General features: G+C 47.0%; 1 protein-coding gene across 3 annotated transcripts in view; it reads left to right on the top strand.

Moving 5' to 3' along the window:
* LOC147190510 (triple functional domain protein-like) overlaps positions 1-12350 on the top strand; it is a 48966-nt gene extending 36616 nt beyond the window's left edge. For all 3 annotated transcript variants that reach the window (XM_086136120.1, XM_086136119.1, XM_086136121.1), the window contains 27 exons: positions 27-126; positions 200-443; positions 572-670; positions 752-945; positions 1019-1189; positions 3169-3264; positions 3400-3548; positions 3626-3692; positions 3772-3875; positions 3947-4016; positions 4117-4206; positions 4288-4380; positions 5195-5245; positions 5308-5385; positions 5467-5658; positions 5744-5924; positions 6010-6264; positions 6351-6817; positions 7672-7919; positions 8054-8189; positions 8265-8292; positions 8387-8549; positions 8698-8819; positions 8911-8989; positions 9412-9612; positions 9716-9854; positions 10124-12350. In XM_086136120.1, the coding sequence (XP_085992246.1) occupies positions 27-126; positions 200-443; positions 572-670; positions 752-945; positions 1019-1189; positions 3169-3264; positions 3400-3548; positions 3626-3692; positions 3772-3875; positions 3947-4016; positions 4117-4206; positions 4288-4380; positions 5195-5245; positions 5308-5385; positions 5467-5658; positions 5744-5924; positions 6010-6264; positions 6351-6817; positions 7672-7919; positions 8054-8189; positions 8265-8292; positions 8387-8549; positions 8698-8819; positions 8911-8989; positions 9412-9612; positions 9716-9854; positions 10124-10678 (4372 nt within the window). In that variant the 3' untranslated portion in view covers positions 10679-12350. The remainder of the gene's footprint in view (positions 1-26; positions 127-199; positions 444-571; positions 671-751; positions 946-1018; positions 1190-3168; positions 3265-3399; positions 3549-3625; positions 3693-3771; positions 3876-3946; positions 4017-4116; positions 4207-4287; positions 4381-5194; positions 5246-5307; positions 5386-5466; positions 5659-5743; positions 5925-6009; positions 6265-6350; positions 6818-7671; positions 7920-8053; positions 8190-8264; positions 8293-8386; positions 8550-8697; positions 8820-8910; positions 8990-9411; positions 9613-9715; positions 9855-10123) is intronic.
* The last annotated feature ends 4111 nt before the right edge of the window (positions 12351-16461 follow it).

Below are 16461 nucleotides of genomic sequence, written 5' to 3'. Positions count from 1 at the left end.
GAAACCGAATCGATGTTGTGCTTTAGGGATGGGGAAGATCTTGACAGTCAAGGTGAAGGCAGCAGTCAACCGGACACAATCTCGCTGGCCTCACGCACGTCCCAGAACACGCTGGACAGTGACAAGGTGAGGTGCGCCCGTCTCGCTTACAAGCGCGACCCGCCCGGCTTCTCCTCACCTCCTTCCCGGCGTGCCGCAGCTCTCCGGCGGCTGCGAGCTGACGGTGGTGATTCACGACTTCATGGCGAGCAACAGCAACGAGCTGACGGTGCGCCGCGGGCAGACGGTGGAGGTTCTGGAGCGCTGCCACGACAAGCCCGACTGGTGCCTGGTGAGGACCACCGACCGCTCCCCGGCTCTGGAGGGCTTGGTCCCCTGCTCCACGCTCTGCATCGCGCACTCGCGCTCCTCCATGGAGATGGAGGGCATCTTCAACCACAAAGGTAACAAAGAGTTCCGTTGAACGACCGTCGCAGCAGCTGAAATTGCTCTCAATAAGATGAAGTCATGTTAGATAAGATGCACCAAGAGTACCGGTAATCGTTTTTGACGAGAAGTTATGTGATTGCAGACACCTTGTCAGTGTGCAGCAATGACTCCATCTTGCCAGGATCGTCTGCTACACTTCAGCCCGGTCATGGCCATGCTTCGCCCGGGCCCAAACGACCAGGTAGGCGAGACGACGCCGCCTCGAAAAACAAACGGCGTCCGACTGTCTCAACATATTGGCGACTTGCGCCGCGTCTGGCAGGCAACACGTTGCGAAAGTGGCTCACCAGCCCCGTGCGGCGGCTGAGCAGCGGCAAGGTAGACGGTCACGTGAAGAAGCTGGCCCACAAGCACAAGAAGAGCCGCGAGGTAAGGAAGAGCGGCGAGATGACGATGGGATCCCAGAAAGACTCGGACGACAGCGCCGCCACCCCTCAGGACGAAAGCGTGGAGGAGGTGGACAGACGCCGCCTCCTGCCGCCGCTCTGCAGAACGATGCGATTCGATAGGCCGTTTGTCTGCGTTGCAGAGGGTGCGCAACGAGGGGCTGTCGAGCGGCACCTTGTCCAAATCCAGTTCTTCGGGCATGCAGAGCTGCGGCGAGGAGGAAGGCGAGGAGTGTCCCGACTCGGTGCCACTGCCTCCACCAATGGCCATCCAGCAGCATAGCCTGCTCCAGCCGGACTCACAGGACGATAAGGTGACGCCACGGGCGCAACACGAGGCGATACGAAGCCAATGCACAGGAAGGAATGATGAGCGGCCACACAAACACTGAGATTTGCAAAACATGTTTTGAGCTTTCCCAAAAGTCACCTCGAAGTGATGTTTTTGTTTAATGTTCAGTCATCGATCGTATGTTTGAGTGATACATTTTCTCAAATAAAATGCGCAGGTAGCATGTGAAAAAAAAGGTTTTGAGCCGAGTTTGTGTGGACGTTGACAGGAGAAACTAGATGATCATCTTCTGACGCATTTAAAAATTTACCTCCGAAGTTGGTTATAAAAAAAAAAAAGTGAGGAGGGGAGGTGACACTAACAGAACACGTCATTACTCATCATAATTTTTAATTTGTCCAGGTTTTAATTTAATTTTAGTCTGAAAATGTTGTGATAGTTTGAGGTCGATCTTCCTGTGTCGCATCCTATTCTTTCCTTTCTGACAATTTGTTTGAGGCAGCTGCGAGTTTTTCTTCTGACACTAATTTGTGTTTCTCTTTTTTTTTTTTCCTGATTGTATTGTTTGCCATACTGTGTAGCATTACCTTGATTTATGTCCTGTCTTTGCTTTGTCACAGTTTCCGTACCTCTCCATCTGAAAAGCCTCATCTCCCTCACGCTTTCTTCCCTCACTCCCCCCCCCCCCCCCGGTCCCCCCCAGCACTCCTCACCTCTAAATGCTCTTTTCCAATTGCTCTTTTTCTTTTGCTTTTTCTAACAATGTATCGCCACGGATGAAGTCCCCCTTTTTTTCTGATGTGAGCTTCTTGAAACTTTTGTCCTTTTTGTATCCCCCCCCCCCCCATCCCCCAAACAGTACTCAGTATCTTAGTGAATGTTCCCAGCGGTGCATCTATTTCTTTTTGACTTGATGTTTCTCGAGCACACAGTTGTAGTCAGGGCAACAGAATCGAGAAGCCGTATGTGTGCCAAAGTGCCCCAAAGTTCTCCTTCCGCCTGTTGAAATGCAACAATGCCGCAGCTTTTTCTGCGCGCCGAGAAACTCGAAAGACTTTGCAGAAGCGCAAAACATAGCTGATGTATGCCGAGCCCAACGCCGTATTGAAGAGGTTAAAAGGTTTCCCCCTTGTTGCCATCACCACCCTCCCTCACCCCGCTCGTCCCTCATCTCCCTTTTTACCCTCTGTGCGTTTAATCTCATAATTGGCATCTGTATAAACGCTGGCGAGGCCACAAGAGCACACAGGCTCACCCAGAAAACCTAATTGGGGAAGCACAGCAGCGCAAGGGTGAGACTCTCCTGAAATATGCATATTGATTTTTTTTTTCCTTTATATACTTTTCTATACATATAAACCTCTTTACGTCAACATAAAAGGACTCCATCTCCCTTTTGTCCCATTGTAAAGATGACATCACCTCAAAAGCAGGACCGCATATTTGAACATATTTTCTCCTCATTGTTTTGAGTTTTTTATCCTCACATGATCCTGTATTTTCCTTTGTTTAGGCATTTTCACTTTTATACTTTCAACCTTTCGAAAGATTTAGTGGCACATCTTTTCAACTTTTGTTTTTAACCCCTAACTTCGTTTTCACTGGATTAGAACTTTGATCATTTGACCATATATTTAAAATCACATCACTAACAAATAAGACCAATCACCCTGCAACAAAACTGTCAATGGATCCGCTTCCCAACACCAGGCTTAAAATGTTGCATTCCATTTATACGCTACTGCTTCATCAGAGTCCACTTTGACCGGTTGTATCAAAACATTCTTTAGAAGAAGGGCTTCGGGGGTCTATGTTCACCAAGACGTCGTTTGCGCAGCTATCGTCAACACTCGCGGATGATTGTCATGACGCTGACATTCCCCCCCCCCCCCCCCCCCCGCTAATGTGAGCTGCGCGACGCGCGTGACTGTGGTGGACATGGGCCCTAAAGGAGCAGGTTTGTTTTGAAGCGGAGCTCATTTTCTATCCGTATTCCCGCAGAGCTCCTCTCGTCTGTCGGTCCGCCCCTCCAGCTCAGAGACGCCCAGTGCCGCCGAGTTGGTGAGCGCCATTGAGGAGCTGGTCAAAAGCAAGATGGTAGGAAACTTGAGCGTGCACCGGCCGCTTTGACCCGCAAACGAAGGCTAATGAAAGCAGAAATGACAGTATCTTGAACCGCAGCCTGCGCGCCGAATCACATTCGGTTCATTGTCGTTCACCTCGCTGCTGCAGGTTCTCGAGGACCGTCCCAGCTCGCTGTCGGTGGAACAAGGAGACAGCAGCTCCCCCTCCTTCAACCCATCCGACAACTCCCTCCTCTCCTCATCCTCCCCCGTGGAAGAGATGGACGAGCGGCGGGCCGGCATTCTCAAGAAGAGGCAGTATGTCACCTTCCGTTAGAAATCCTGCCACCTTTTTGTAAATCTGTCCTGACTCATAATCTGCTCTTTCTTTGAAGATGCATCCTGATGGATTTGGTGGAAACGGAGAGGGATTATATCAGAGACCTCAGTCAGGTGGTGGAGGTGAATGAAGCGTCACTCATTTGTCGTCAAGTGTGCGCGTGCGTTTTATCGCCGCTGCGATTGTGTGTTTGTCTGTTAGGGTTACATGAGCAGAATGAAGGAGGAGGGCGTCCCGGATGACATGAAGGGAAAAGACAAAATTGTGTTTGGCAACATCCATCAAATCTTTGACTGGCACAAAGAGTAAGTAAGTGATGTCTGACACGATTTTCTGCGACAAAGCTAACTGTCTTCTCTTTTCTTCCTTCCTTCAGTTTCTTCCTCGGTGAATTGGAAAAATGTTTGGACGATCCAGACAGACTGGGACCGCTCTTTCTCAAGCAGGTTAGTTGTCTAGGTAGTTCCAATCCTGTGTGTTGCTCTTTGTTTTTCTACCCCCTCATTTACTCATCATCTATTTCATTTTTTTTTTCTTAATGTGTAGGAGCGGAGACTAAACATGTATGTGGTGTATTGTCAAAACAAGCCCAAGTCCGAGCACATTGTGGCAGAGTACATCGATACTTACTTTGAGGTAATGTGGAAAATAGAAACGCAAGTGAAACGCGTGCCAGCGAGCTTCCTTTTCATGGAGCTTCACCGTCTTGTCGTGCAGGACCTGAAACAGCGGCTTGGCCACCGACTGCAGATCACAGACTTGCTCATCAAGCCGGTCCAGCGGATCATGAAGTACCAGCTCTTGCTCAAGGTTGGTGTCTTGTTGTACACAAGGGGGCGCCAGATATGCAAACATTTAGAAATCTTGCTCCTCACTGTTTTTGTGGGCTCTCTGAAATGCCAAGATAGTCCGCAAGATAGCACCAAACATTGTCCGATGGAGAAGTAGTCCTCCCTTCCTATTTGACAGCATTTGGTCCCAAGCGCCCATGCGGAAGAGAAACCAACTTTGAGTGTTAGGGAGGAGCCAAATGTACCGGCTTTAAAAGAGGATGTTCTGAGTGGTTGCTGTGTGCAAAATCCTAGTTTGGGTGCGCTTTCTTTTTTTTTCAAATTCCAATCATCATTATAAAAATTAAAAAAAAAAAGAAGACTTTTCTCCTTTCTCCTTTGCGGTTATATGTATCCAGTTTCGACCAGTAATGTAGGCCAGGGGGTGTGAAAGTCATCTTTGTCACGGCGGAGCACTTTGGAGTTATGTCTTCCCTCAGAGAGCCGTAGCGACAGTGAAATAAAAAAATTTAAAAAAAACATGTATACTTGTCTTATCGCATTTTTGGTTGTTCACAACAAATTGATGCATTAGCAGTTTCAAGCGATTGTAACAAAATTATGGCAAAATCTCAATTGATCTACTGCACATGAGAATTTCACCTTTCGGTACAGATGTTAGCAAGGATCATAAGAACACGTATGTGGCCCCCCCATGCCTTGATTTTGACACCTGCGATGTAGGCAGTTACGAAACTTTTAGGAGAGTGTCAATGTGCATTTTGAGGGCTTACTGTGCCATATTACACAAACTTGTAGACCACAATAGCGTGTTGATCGTGTGTTTGTTGTAGGACTTCTTGAAGCACTCGAAAAAGGCAGGGCTGGAGTCTTTGGATCTGGAGGTAAGAAAACAGACGAGACTCATGATTTCCCTCGGCAGCAACACCATTTGTGACTCTTACAGAAAGCAGTAGAGGTCATGTGCATCGTACCGAAAAGGTGCAACGACATGATGAATGTTGGCCGGCTTCAGGGATTCGAAGTAAGAAATCAAAGCAAGCACCCCCGCCGGATCTTTTGTTTCAAACATCGGCTTACGCGGCCTGCCGGCTGTGGTCTCCAGGGTAAGATGGTGGCCCAGGGACGCCTTCTGCTGCAGGACACGTTCATGGTGACGGACGCGGAGAGCAGCGCTCTGGGCCGCGCGAAGGAGAGGAGAGTCTTCCTCTTTGAGCAGCTGCTCATCTTCAGCGAGCCGCTGGACAAGAAAAAAGGCTTCTCCTTACCCGGCTTCCTGTATAAGAACAGCATCAAGGTGAAAAAAGGATTGCGGATTTATTGTAGCTTTTGAAGCACCTTCCGTCGTCCAAAACGTTGATTTGTTGTATCTGCTGCTTCAGGCGAACAGTTTGGGTCTGGAAGACAACGCGGAGGGCGACCCCTGCAAGTTCGTGTTAACCTCCCGCTTGGCAAACGGCACCGTGGAGTCGTTTATGTTGCACTCCTCTCACCCGGGAGTGCGCGAAGTGTGGACTCTTCAGATCGGCCAAATATTGGAGAGCCAACGCAATTTCTTAAACAGTGAGCTGAAATGAAGATGCGAAGGGGGCGGGGCATGTTTTCCAGAAGTCAAAGAACACGTTCCGTCTTGTCTCCCGCGTCGTAGCTCTGACCTCACCTATCGACTATCAGAGGAACCATGTTGGTGCGAGTGCGGGGCCTTGCGTGTCCAGCGCGGGCTCTCCAGGCGGAAGCAGTAGTGGGCCAAACGCACCGGGAAGTTCCGCGGCAAGCGTCTCCATCCCTCCGGGATCCCAAGGCGGCTGCCGTCGACCATCCAGGATCCCCCAGCCCTCTCGCCTGCCCCAACCCCTCCGCCACCACCCCGGGGCCGATCCCGAAGGTCCCAACAAGATGTCCGGTACGACTCTACGTGCGAGCCATATACTCTCGTCTGTATCGTCAAACGTTGGCTTGATGTTTTAGTTGTGCTCACTTATGATCCAGGTCCAGGTCCCCGTCCTCTTCCTTCCCCCGCGCTCCCCCCAGGGGGCAGTCCGCAGGGCAAGCGTCCCATCCAGAACCTAGAGGACCAAGCACAGACCCCTACCAGTATTGTGGCTCCTATGGTCCGGGCCACAGTCGGGCAGTTGCCCTCTATCCCCTCTCCCAAAACACGGCCCGGAGCCGTGCCCCCTTTGGCCCTTCCGGCCTTCGTCAAGGATGTCCTTCCGCCGCCGCCGGCCAGCCCCAGCCAGAAGTCCGGCTTCTGGAGCTCCATGCCGGGCTCTCCGGCGAGCCGACCCGGCTCCTTCACTTTCCCAGGAGAGGCGTCTGAGAGTCCGGTCCGCCAGAATTCTAACCAGAACCCAAATCAAAGCCACAGACACTCCACGCACAGCAAAGACGCTGACCGCATGAGCACCTGCTCTTCCGCCAGCGAGCAGTCCATCCAGTCCACGCAGAGTAACGGGGTAAGAGCTAAAGAGCGCCGCTGATCCGACTAACACGGAGGCCGAGGGGAGACCGGCCGTATCCCGTCGCCTGTGCCGCTGCGGCCGGCACCACTAGTCTGACCACTCCTGCGCATCTCCGCTCTTCAGCACCATCTCCTCTGGCTTTGATAATCTCTGAAGAATCAAGCAGCGCCTTTCTTAGATCTCAACTTCTCTGGCGGACCAAAGACTTGAGACCGCTTCTCGATTTCTGCCTCCTAACCACGCTTTCTTTACTAACACCCGCCCTGGGTCCTTCTCTTGCTGTCGTCATGGTGCGGTTCTCAAATGGTCCACTTTCCCGCAACTAACTCTGACGTTTGTGGGCTGACTGCGAACGGATGCTCTTACCCAAGCTAACGGCCCGACTTTGACCTTTGCCCGGAGCCGCCGAACAAAGAAAACCTTCCCTTTTCCAACCTTCTTGTACACTCTTCGAATGATCACACCTTTCCATCTACCGTTTCACAATGCACTAAGCGACTTGTTCATGTAGTGGTACCTTGACCAAACTAGTCGCTCAGTTGAGTCACCTAGTCACTCGAAGTATATACAACAGAGACAAGTTAATTTTCTTAATATGATTCATAACGTGATATTGCTTACATATTTTTAAGGCCACATAAATGTTGACGTTGAAGTCAAAAAGTTACTCGTGGTCTCGTTTTCTATTTGACTGTGTACTCATAAGTCAAGGTACCACTACAGATCTTAAAAGCCTTCCCTGAGATGAAGTAATCCACTTTTCTGCATTCAAAATGAATATGTCGATCCTAGGAGATGGCAGTTTAGTTTTTTTATTCCCCCCCCCCCCCTCCTTCCGTGTGACGCAGAGTGAAAGCAGCAGCAGCAGTAGCGTCTCCACCATGTTGGTGACCCAGGACTACATTGCGGTGAAGGAGGATGAGATCAGCGTACGTCAAGGTGAGGTGGTCCAGATTTTGGCCAGCAACCAGCAGAACATGTTCCTGGTGTTTCAAGCGGCAACCGAGCAGGGTCCCGCCGCCGAAGGCTGGATCCCCGGATTCGTCCTCGGTCACACCTCAGCCATGACACCCGAGTGCCCCGAGGGACCCATTAAGTAAGTTGGAATGTCCTGAGAAAAGGAAAGCTGTCAGTGAGCACACTCCCGATGAAAATGTTTTGTCCTTTTGGCACCCAAATATTTGATAACGTACTTAAAAAAAAAATCAATAAAACCAAATATTATTGCAGTCGGAAATCTTCTTCCTGGCATACAACCTTGCGCATCCGAAAGAAATCTGAGAAGAAGGACAAGGAGGCCAAGAAAGACACCAAGTTGGAAAATGGCTATCGGAAGTCCAGAGATGGCAATAAAGTTTCTGTAAAGGTGAGTTCATCTCACCAAAGTCTTAAGCTGGAGTCACTCCATCCTCTCATATATCGTCTCCTCTTTCATTTCCAGCTTCTAAATCCAAACTACATTTATGATGGTAAGTGTCTCCCACTGCAGCCGGCAGCCATGCGGAATGTTTTTGAAAGACAATAATAATAATAATAATTATCATTTTGCTCGCGCCCTTGCAGTTCCACCCGAGTTTCCGGTGCCTCTGAGCGACGTCACGTGTGACAATGGCGAGAGCATCACTCTCAGGTGTAAGGTGTGCGGTCGGCCCCGGGCCTCCGTCACCTGGAGGGGCCCCAACCAGAGCAACCTCACCAACAACGGCCGCTTCAGCATCGCTTACAGGTAGGGTAGCAAATTAAATAGCCACATAATCAACTTTCTACGTTGAGATCATTTGGGGGCTGATGGGCCCCCGACACACGTGAGCCGGCTTTTAGCCACCCGCGAACACCATCGTCAGTGCGTTGTCTCCTGAATGCGTTTGTCTCAGTGACACCGGCGAAGCAACCCTGCGCATCGTCGGCGTGGCCTCGGACGATGACGGCGTGTACACGTGCATCGCCGCCAACGAGCTGGGCAGCGCCACGTCCACGGCGAGCCTCAGAGTGCTGGGTGAGTCGGAGACACCGGCGCGGCCGCGCGCGTTCCGCTTTTGCTACGCCTGTTTAAATGGCGCGCGCGCGTGTGTGTGTGTGTTTGTCAGCCGTGTCCACCGACGGATTGCGAGTGAGCTGGAAAGACAACTTTGATTCCCACTACATCGAGGTGGTGGAACTGGGCAGGTAACATGTTATAGTTGAACAGACATGCACTGGACACTTCATTAGGTACAAGCGGTCCAAACCACGATGCGTGAATTTACTGTGCTGCTCATAAAGTAGCTTGCGGGTTTATTATGTCAATGGCCAGTTAGCTCTTTGTTGTTACTGTCAACACTGAGCGTACCAGTGAAATGAATAACTCCAAAAGAACCTTTTTTACCCACTATAGTATGACAGGTCTGCCCAAAGTAGGCCAAAGATGTCAATGAGTGGCATGCAGATGTCACCTTGAGCAGTTTAGCACCACAAATAACCTCAAATCTCCAAGTGAGGACCAAGCGCATACTCTAAAATGGACCTTAAGTTGAATGCTGAGGCATATTGAATGAAGGCTCAAACAGCTTCCCATGGACATGATCCTGACTTCCTTTGTTGCCCACCAGGGGTCGCTTCTCAGTAGTCAAGCGTTATGACCACCGGGCCACGAAGAGGCCTGTGGCCGTCAAGCAGGTGAACAAGAAGCTGATGAGGCAGGACCGAGTCACGCAGGAAGTCAACCTGCTCCACAGGCTCCAACATCCCAACATTGTCAACCTGGTGGACACGTATGAAACCCCCAGTAGCTACGTCTTGGTCCTAGAGATGTAAGCAGAAACACACACGCACGCACACGCATATATGTATTAGTATGACAGCAAGAACCCTTTACCTAATATGTTTTTTCTGTTGTTGTTGTTTTTAAATCAGGGCCGACCAAGGCCGTCTGCTGGACTACATCGTCAACTGGGGCAATTTAACCGAGGAGAAGGTGGCCTGTTACCTCCGAGACCTTTTAGATGCTTTACACTACTTGCACAACAGCAGAATAGCTCATCTGGACGTTAAAGTAAGATGAAACGGAAATGTGTTTTGCCGAATGTATTCAGTGTTTTTATTTGTGTCTGGACTGGACTCAAAATTTTAATTTTCCTTCGCGGGATTTTTAAGAAACAAAGAAGAATGTTTTCCATTGCAACTGTGTTTGACTAGTGACATGAAATCGTACTAGTGAGCAGAAACAGCAGTCGGTGCCGGTCGTCAGCCATAGGTGACCTCTCACTGGTCTGCAAGCTGCATGTCAAGGATACTGACCGAATGCGCTGTGTGTGTGTTCAGCCCGAGAACTTGCTGGTGGTGCACGGTTCCAGTGGCCAGCCACTGGTCAAACTGACGGACTTGGGCGACGCCGTGCAGCTGGGCGCCGCCCCCTACGTCCACCCGCTGCTGGGCAGCCCCGAGTTTGCGTCCCCGGAGCTGGTGCTGGGCGAGCCGGTGGCGCTGACGTCGGACGTGTGGAGCGTGGGCGTGGTGGCCTATGTGATGCTGAGCGGCGCCTCGCCCTTCCTGGACGAGAGCGCGGAGGAGACGTGCCTCAACATCTGCCGGCAGGACTTCAGCTTCCCCAAGGATTACTTCCGCGGCATTAGCCGGGAGGCCTGCGACTTTGTCCGCCTGCTCCTGAGATGCGAGCCCGCCGGGAGACCGCCCTCGGGGCTGTGCTTGCAAGAGGCGTGGCTGCGGGCGGCCAGCGACGACCGCGCCGCGGCCGAGTGCTGCCTGGACACCTCGCGACTTGTTTCCTTCATCGACCGCAGGAAGCATCAGACGGACGCGCGCCCCATCGAAGGAGTGCGCGGCTTCATCCAGAGTCGCCTGCAGAAGCGGGTCTGAACTGGGGTTGCAAAGGGCTGCGAAATTTCCCCAAACTTAAAGGTCAATTCCCATGGGATGTTAAATGGGACAGTTTGTCGTGGCGAAACTCCGAACGCCCCGTTGTCTGAATTATGCAGAAGCACGTGTTCCAAGTATGTACAAGTCATCAATTGAAGGCAACCTTCGATTTGGCGAAGCACCGTTTCGTTCCCCTTACTTCCCATGGGAACTTTCCAACTTTTGAAAAATCCAGTAGTTTTGCAACCCGAGTTGAAACAAACATCGGGAACGTTGGCTGCGCCAAAAGAAACGTTGAGCTCATCCTTCTTTGCAAGAAGAAAAAAAACCACACACACACAAACAAAACCCCCCCAAAAAAGCACGAATGACCCAAAGTCCTTTCGGCGGTCACACATGCTCTCGTCTACTGCTGCTCGCTGCTTCACACTCACATTTGGTAGGGAAACTGACCCCAACAGGAAGAAAAAAAACGTAAATTGTAAAGAATAATGCAAAGTCTATATACAGTACTGTATTAGTAATTTATTTTTCTGAGCAATGGTTCAAACGCGACCAGTGTTGAGCTTTTCCATAGAAAGTGACCCCAGCGTGTGCGTTTGTGTTTGCTCTTCATCCACCAAGGAAGTTTTGTACATTTCTAGAAAAGGACAGGCACGGACTCCCAATTTGAGGACCGTTGCCGTGGAGACATACGAGTACGCTGTCCAGTGAGGACACCCCCCCGCCCCCAACCCACCTTGTTAAAGGAATAAACGTTGCGTTTAAGCCTTACCATGTCGATACCTTACTCTCCGAAAAGTTGGGGTGTTGGGTTTTCCACTGAAAGTCCCGAATGAAGCTATACTATGTCTGAATGGTATTGCGGAGTTGAGGACCACCCTGAAATCCCGCCTAGACATCCCCAACTTTTTGTGAGCAAAGTATTTGACTCCATCGCCTAAGGAAAACACAAGTGTAAATGCACTCATCTTATGTTCTTTTTCTCATGTGCAATGTTACAGTTTTAACGTTGAGCGCAACTATTTATGAAGACATCGGTCAATATGTTTGAGCGAGTGTGGAACGCAGTTATGGACCAGGTACTGCAAGAACTGCCGGTTGTTGCGTGCCACCTGCTACAATCATCATTCGCTTTGATCAAAAGTTGTTTGTTTTTTTGTTACTGTCTGTCCTGCGTAGTATTGGTACACCAAAGTTGCTTGCGTTTAATCGTACTTTTTGTTTGTTCCTAAGGGTTAGATGTGTGTAAAACTGTTGGCTATGTGAAAAGATTGTTTACACCAGGCAAAAAGCGGCGTTGGGAGGAAAAAAAACTCGACACAAATGTAAAAGAGAAGTGGAATTGGAGGAGCAGTTTTCTAAATTGTTTTGTTCAACTCAGTTGTGGATAGATCTATTTCTTGCCAAAATCAAGCTCAGAAAGTCCTTCTGTGTAACATTGTATTTATTTTGTGACAAAGTGCGCATACTTGAACTGGATACCTCAGTTGAGGGCTTTTTTTGTTTTTGTTTTTGTTACATGTCCACATTTCACTTGTTTGACAAAGTGTTTGCTCCTTGTTTTCATTTTGTACTTTTGCATGTATATTTCATTGTACAGATCGAGTTTAACTTGTAAATAGTTCCAATTTGCCATCAGTTATTTGAAGATTAAACATAACGTACACGAGCTCTGTTTAGGAGTGTAGTAGTTATTGATTCCTTCTTTGACCATGTAAAGTGAGGCGTATTTAGCCGAAGAAAAACGACCATGTATAGTAAGGCGTTTTTTAGCCCGAAAAAAACAACATAGTATAGTAAGGTGTTTTTCGCCCGAAAAAAACGACAGTATGGTAAGGCGTTTTTTGCCCGAAAAAAAAACGACATAGTATAGTAAGGCGTTTTTCGCCGGAAAAAACGACATAGTATAGTAAGGCGTTTTTAGCCCGAAAAAACGCCTTACTCTACTATGTCGTTTTTTCGCCCGAAAAAACGACATAGTATAGTAAGGCGTTTTTCAGCCTGAAAAAACGACATAGTATAGTAAGACGTTTTTCGCCCGAAAAACGACATAGTAGAGTAAGGCGTTTTTCGCCCGAAAAAAACGACATAGTATAGTAAGGCGTTTTTCGCCCGAAAAACGACATAGTAGAGTAAGGCGTTTTTTAGCCCAAAAAAAACGACATAGTAGAGTAAGGCGTTTTTTGCCCGAAAAAAACGACATAGTATAGTAAGGCGTTTTTTCGCCCGAAAAAACGACATAGTATAGTAAGGCGATTTTCGCCCGAAAAAACGACATAGTAGAATAAGGCGTTTTTCGCCCGAAAAAAACGACATAGTATAGCAAGACGTTTTTCACCCGAAAAAAAACGACATAGTATAGTAAGGCTTTTTTAGCCCGAAAAAACGACGTAGTATAGTAAGGCGTTTTTCACCTGAATAAAACGACATAGTATATAGTAAGGCGTTTTTAGCCCGAAAAAAACGACATAGTATAGTAAGGCGTTTTTCGCCTGAATAAAACGACATAGTATAGTAAGGCGTTTTTCGCCCGAAAAACGACATAGTATAGTAAGGCGTTTTTTAGCCTGAAAAAACGACATAGTATAGTAAGGCGTTTTTCGCCCGAAAAAAACGACATAGTATAGTAAGGCGTTTTTCGCCCGAAAAACGACATAGTATAGTAAGACGTTTTTCGCCCGAAAAACGACATAGTATAGTAAGGCGTTTTTTAGCCTGAAAAAACGACATAGTATAGTAAGGCGTTTTTCGCCCGAAAAAAACGACATAGTATAGTAAGGCGTTTTTCGCCTGAATAAAACGACATAGTATAGTAAGGCGTTTTTCGCCCGAAAAAAACGACATAGTATAGTAAGACGTTTTTCGCCCGAAAAACGACATAATAGAGTAAGGCGTTTTTCGCCCGAAAAAAACGACATAGTATAGTAAGGCGTTTTTCGCCCGAAAAACGACATAGTAGAGTAAGGCGTTTTTTAGCCCGAAAAAACGACATAGTATAGTAAGGCGTTTTTCGCCCGAAAAAACGACATAGTAGAGTAAGGCGTTTTTTGCCCGAAAAAAACAACAGTATAGTAAGGCGTTTTTTAGCCCGAAAAAACGACATAGTATAGTAAGGCGTTTTTCGCCCGAAAAAAACGACATAGTATAGTAAGGCGTTTTTCGCCCGAAAAACGACATAGTAGAGTAAGGCGTTTTTCGCCCGAAAAAAACGACATAGTATAGTAAGCGTTTTTTTGCCCAAAAAAAACAACATAGTATAGTAAGGTGTTTTTCGCCCGAAAAAACGACATAGTAGAGTAAGGCGTTTTTTGCCCGAAAAAAACGACAGTATAGTAAGGCGTTTTTTAGCCCGAAAAAACGACATAGTATAGTAAGGCGTTTTTCGCCCGAAAAAAAACGACATAGTATAGTAAGGCGTTTTTCGCCGGAAAAAACGACATAGTATAGTAAGGCGTTTTTAGCCGAAGAAAAACGACCATGTATAGTAAGGCGTTTTTTAGCCCGAAAAAAACGACATAGTATAGTAAGGCGTTTTTAGCCCGAAAAAACGACATAGTATAGTAAGGCGTTTTTTCGCCCGAAAAAACGACATAGTATAGTAAGGCGATTTTCGCCCGAAAAAACGACATAGTAGAGTAAGGCGTTTTTTGCCCGAAAAAAACGACATAGTATAGTAAGGCGTTTTTTAGCCCGAAAAAAACGACATAGTATAGTAAGGCGTTTTTCGTCCGAAAAAACGACATAGTAGAGTAAGGCGTTTTTTGCCCGAAAAAAACGACATAGTATAGTAAGGCGTTTTTTCGCCCGAAAAAACGACATAGTATAGTAAGGCGATTTTCGCCCGAAAAAACGACATAGTATAGTAAGACGTTTTTCGCCCGAAAAACGACATAGTATAGTAAGGCGTTTTTTAGCCTGAAAAAACGACATAGTATAGTAAGGCGTTTTTCGCCCGAAAAAAACGACATAGTATAGTAAGGCGTTTTTCGCCTGAATAAAACGACATAGTATAGTAAGGCGTTTTTCGCCCGAAAAAAACGACATAGTATAGTAAGACGTTTTTCGCCCGAAAAACGACATAATAGAGTAAGGCGTTTTTCGCCCGAAAAAAACGACATAGTATAGTAAGGCGTTTTTCGCCCGAAAAACGACATAGTAGAGTAAGGCGTTTTTTAGCCCGAAAAAACGACATAGTATAGTAAGGCGTTTTTCGCCCGAAAAAACGACATAGTAGAGTAAGGCGTTTTTTGCCCGAAAAAAACAACAGTATAGTAAGGCGTTTTTTAGCCCGAAAAAACGACATAGTATAGTAAGGCGTTTTTCGCCCGAAAAAAACGACATAGTATAGTAAGGCGTTTTTCGCCCGAAAAACGACATAGTAGAGTAAGGCGTTTTTCGCCCGAAAAAAACGACATAGTATAGTAAGCCGTTTTTTGCCCAAAAAAAACAACATAGTATAGTAAGGTGTTTTTCGCCCGAAAAAACGACATAGTAGAGTAAGGCGTTTTTTGCCCGAAAAAAACGACAGTATAGTAAGGCGTTTTTTAGCCCGAAAAAACGACATAGTATAGTAAGGCGTTTTTCGCCCGAAAAAAAACGACATAGTATAGTAAGGCGTTTTTCGCCGGAAAAAACGACATAGTATAGTAAGGCGTTTTTAGCCGAAGAAAAACGACCATGTATAGTAAGGCGTTTTTTAGCCCGAAAAAAACGACATAGTATAGTAAGGCGTTTTTAGCCCGAAAAAACGACATAGTATAGTAAGGCGTTTTTTCGCCCGAAAAAACGACATAGTATAGTAAGGCGATTTTCGCCCGAAAAAACGACATAGTAGAGTAAGGCGTTTTTTGCCCGAAAAAAACGACATAGTATAGTAAGGCGTTTTTTAGCCCGAAAAAAACGACATAGTATAGTAAGGCGTTTTTCGTCCGAAAAAACGACATAGTAGAGTAAGGCGTTTTTTGCCCGAAAAAAACGACATAGTATAGTAAGGCGTTTTTTCGCCCGAAAAAACGACATAGTATAGTAAGGCGATTTTCGCCCGAAAAAACGACATAGTAGAGTAAGGCGTTTTTTGCCCGAAAAAAACGACATAGTATAGTAAGGCGTTTTTTAGCCCGAAAAAAACGACAGTATAGTAAGGCGTTTTTCGTCCGAAAAAACGACATAGTATAGTAAGGTGTTTTTCGCTCGAAAAAAACGACATAGTATAGCAAGACGTTTTTCACCCGAAAAAAAACGACATAGTATAGTAAGGCTTTTTTAGCCCGAAAAAACGACATAGTATAGTAAGGCGTTTTTCACCTGAATAAAACGACATAGTATATAGTAAGGCGTTTTTAGCCCGAAAAAAACGACATAGTAAAGTAAGGCGTTTTTCGCCCAAAAAAAACGACATAGTATAGTAAGGCGTTTTTTAGCCCGAAAAAACGACATAGTATAGTAAGGCGTTTTTCGCCCGAAAAAAACGACATAGTATAGTAAGGCGTTTTTCGCCTGAATAAAACGACATAGTATAGTAAGGCGTTTTTCGCCCGAAAAAAACGACATAGTATAGTAAGACGTTTTTCGCCCGAAAAAACGACATAGTAGAGTAAGGCGTTTTTCGCCCGAAAAAAATGACATAGTATAGTAAGGCGTTTTTTAGCCCGAAAAAACGACATAGTATAGTAAGGCGTTTTTCGCCCGAAAAAAACGACATAGTATAGTAAGGCGTTTTTCGCCCGAATAAAACGACATAGTATAGTAAGGCGTTTTTTAGCCCGAAAAAAACGACACAG

This window comes from Hippocampus guttulatus, chromosome 18 (genome assembly GCF_054856545.1).
Source record: "Hippocampus guttulatus isolate MCC_2025c chromosome 18, RoL_Hgut_1.0, whole genome shotgun sequence".
NCBI classification, from domain to species: Eukaryota; Metazoa; Chordata; class Actinopteri; order Syngnathiformes; family Syngnathidae; genus Hippocampus; species Hippocampus guttulatus.
This window is presented reverse-complemented; position numbering and strand designations above follow the sequence as displayed.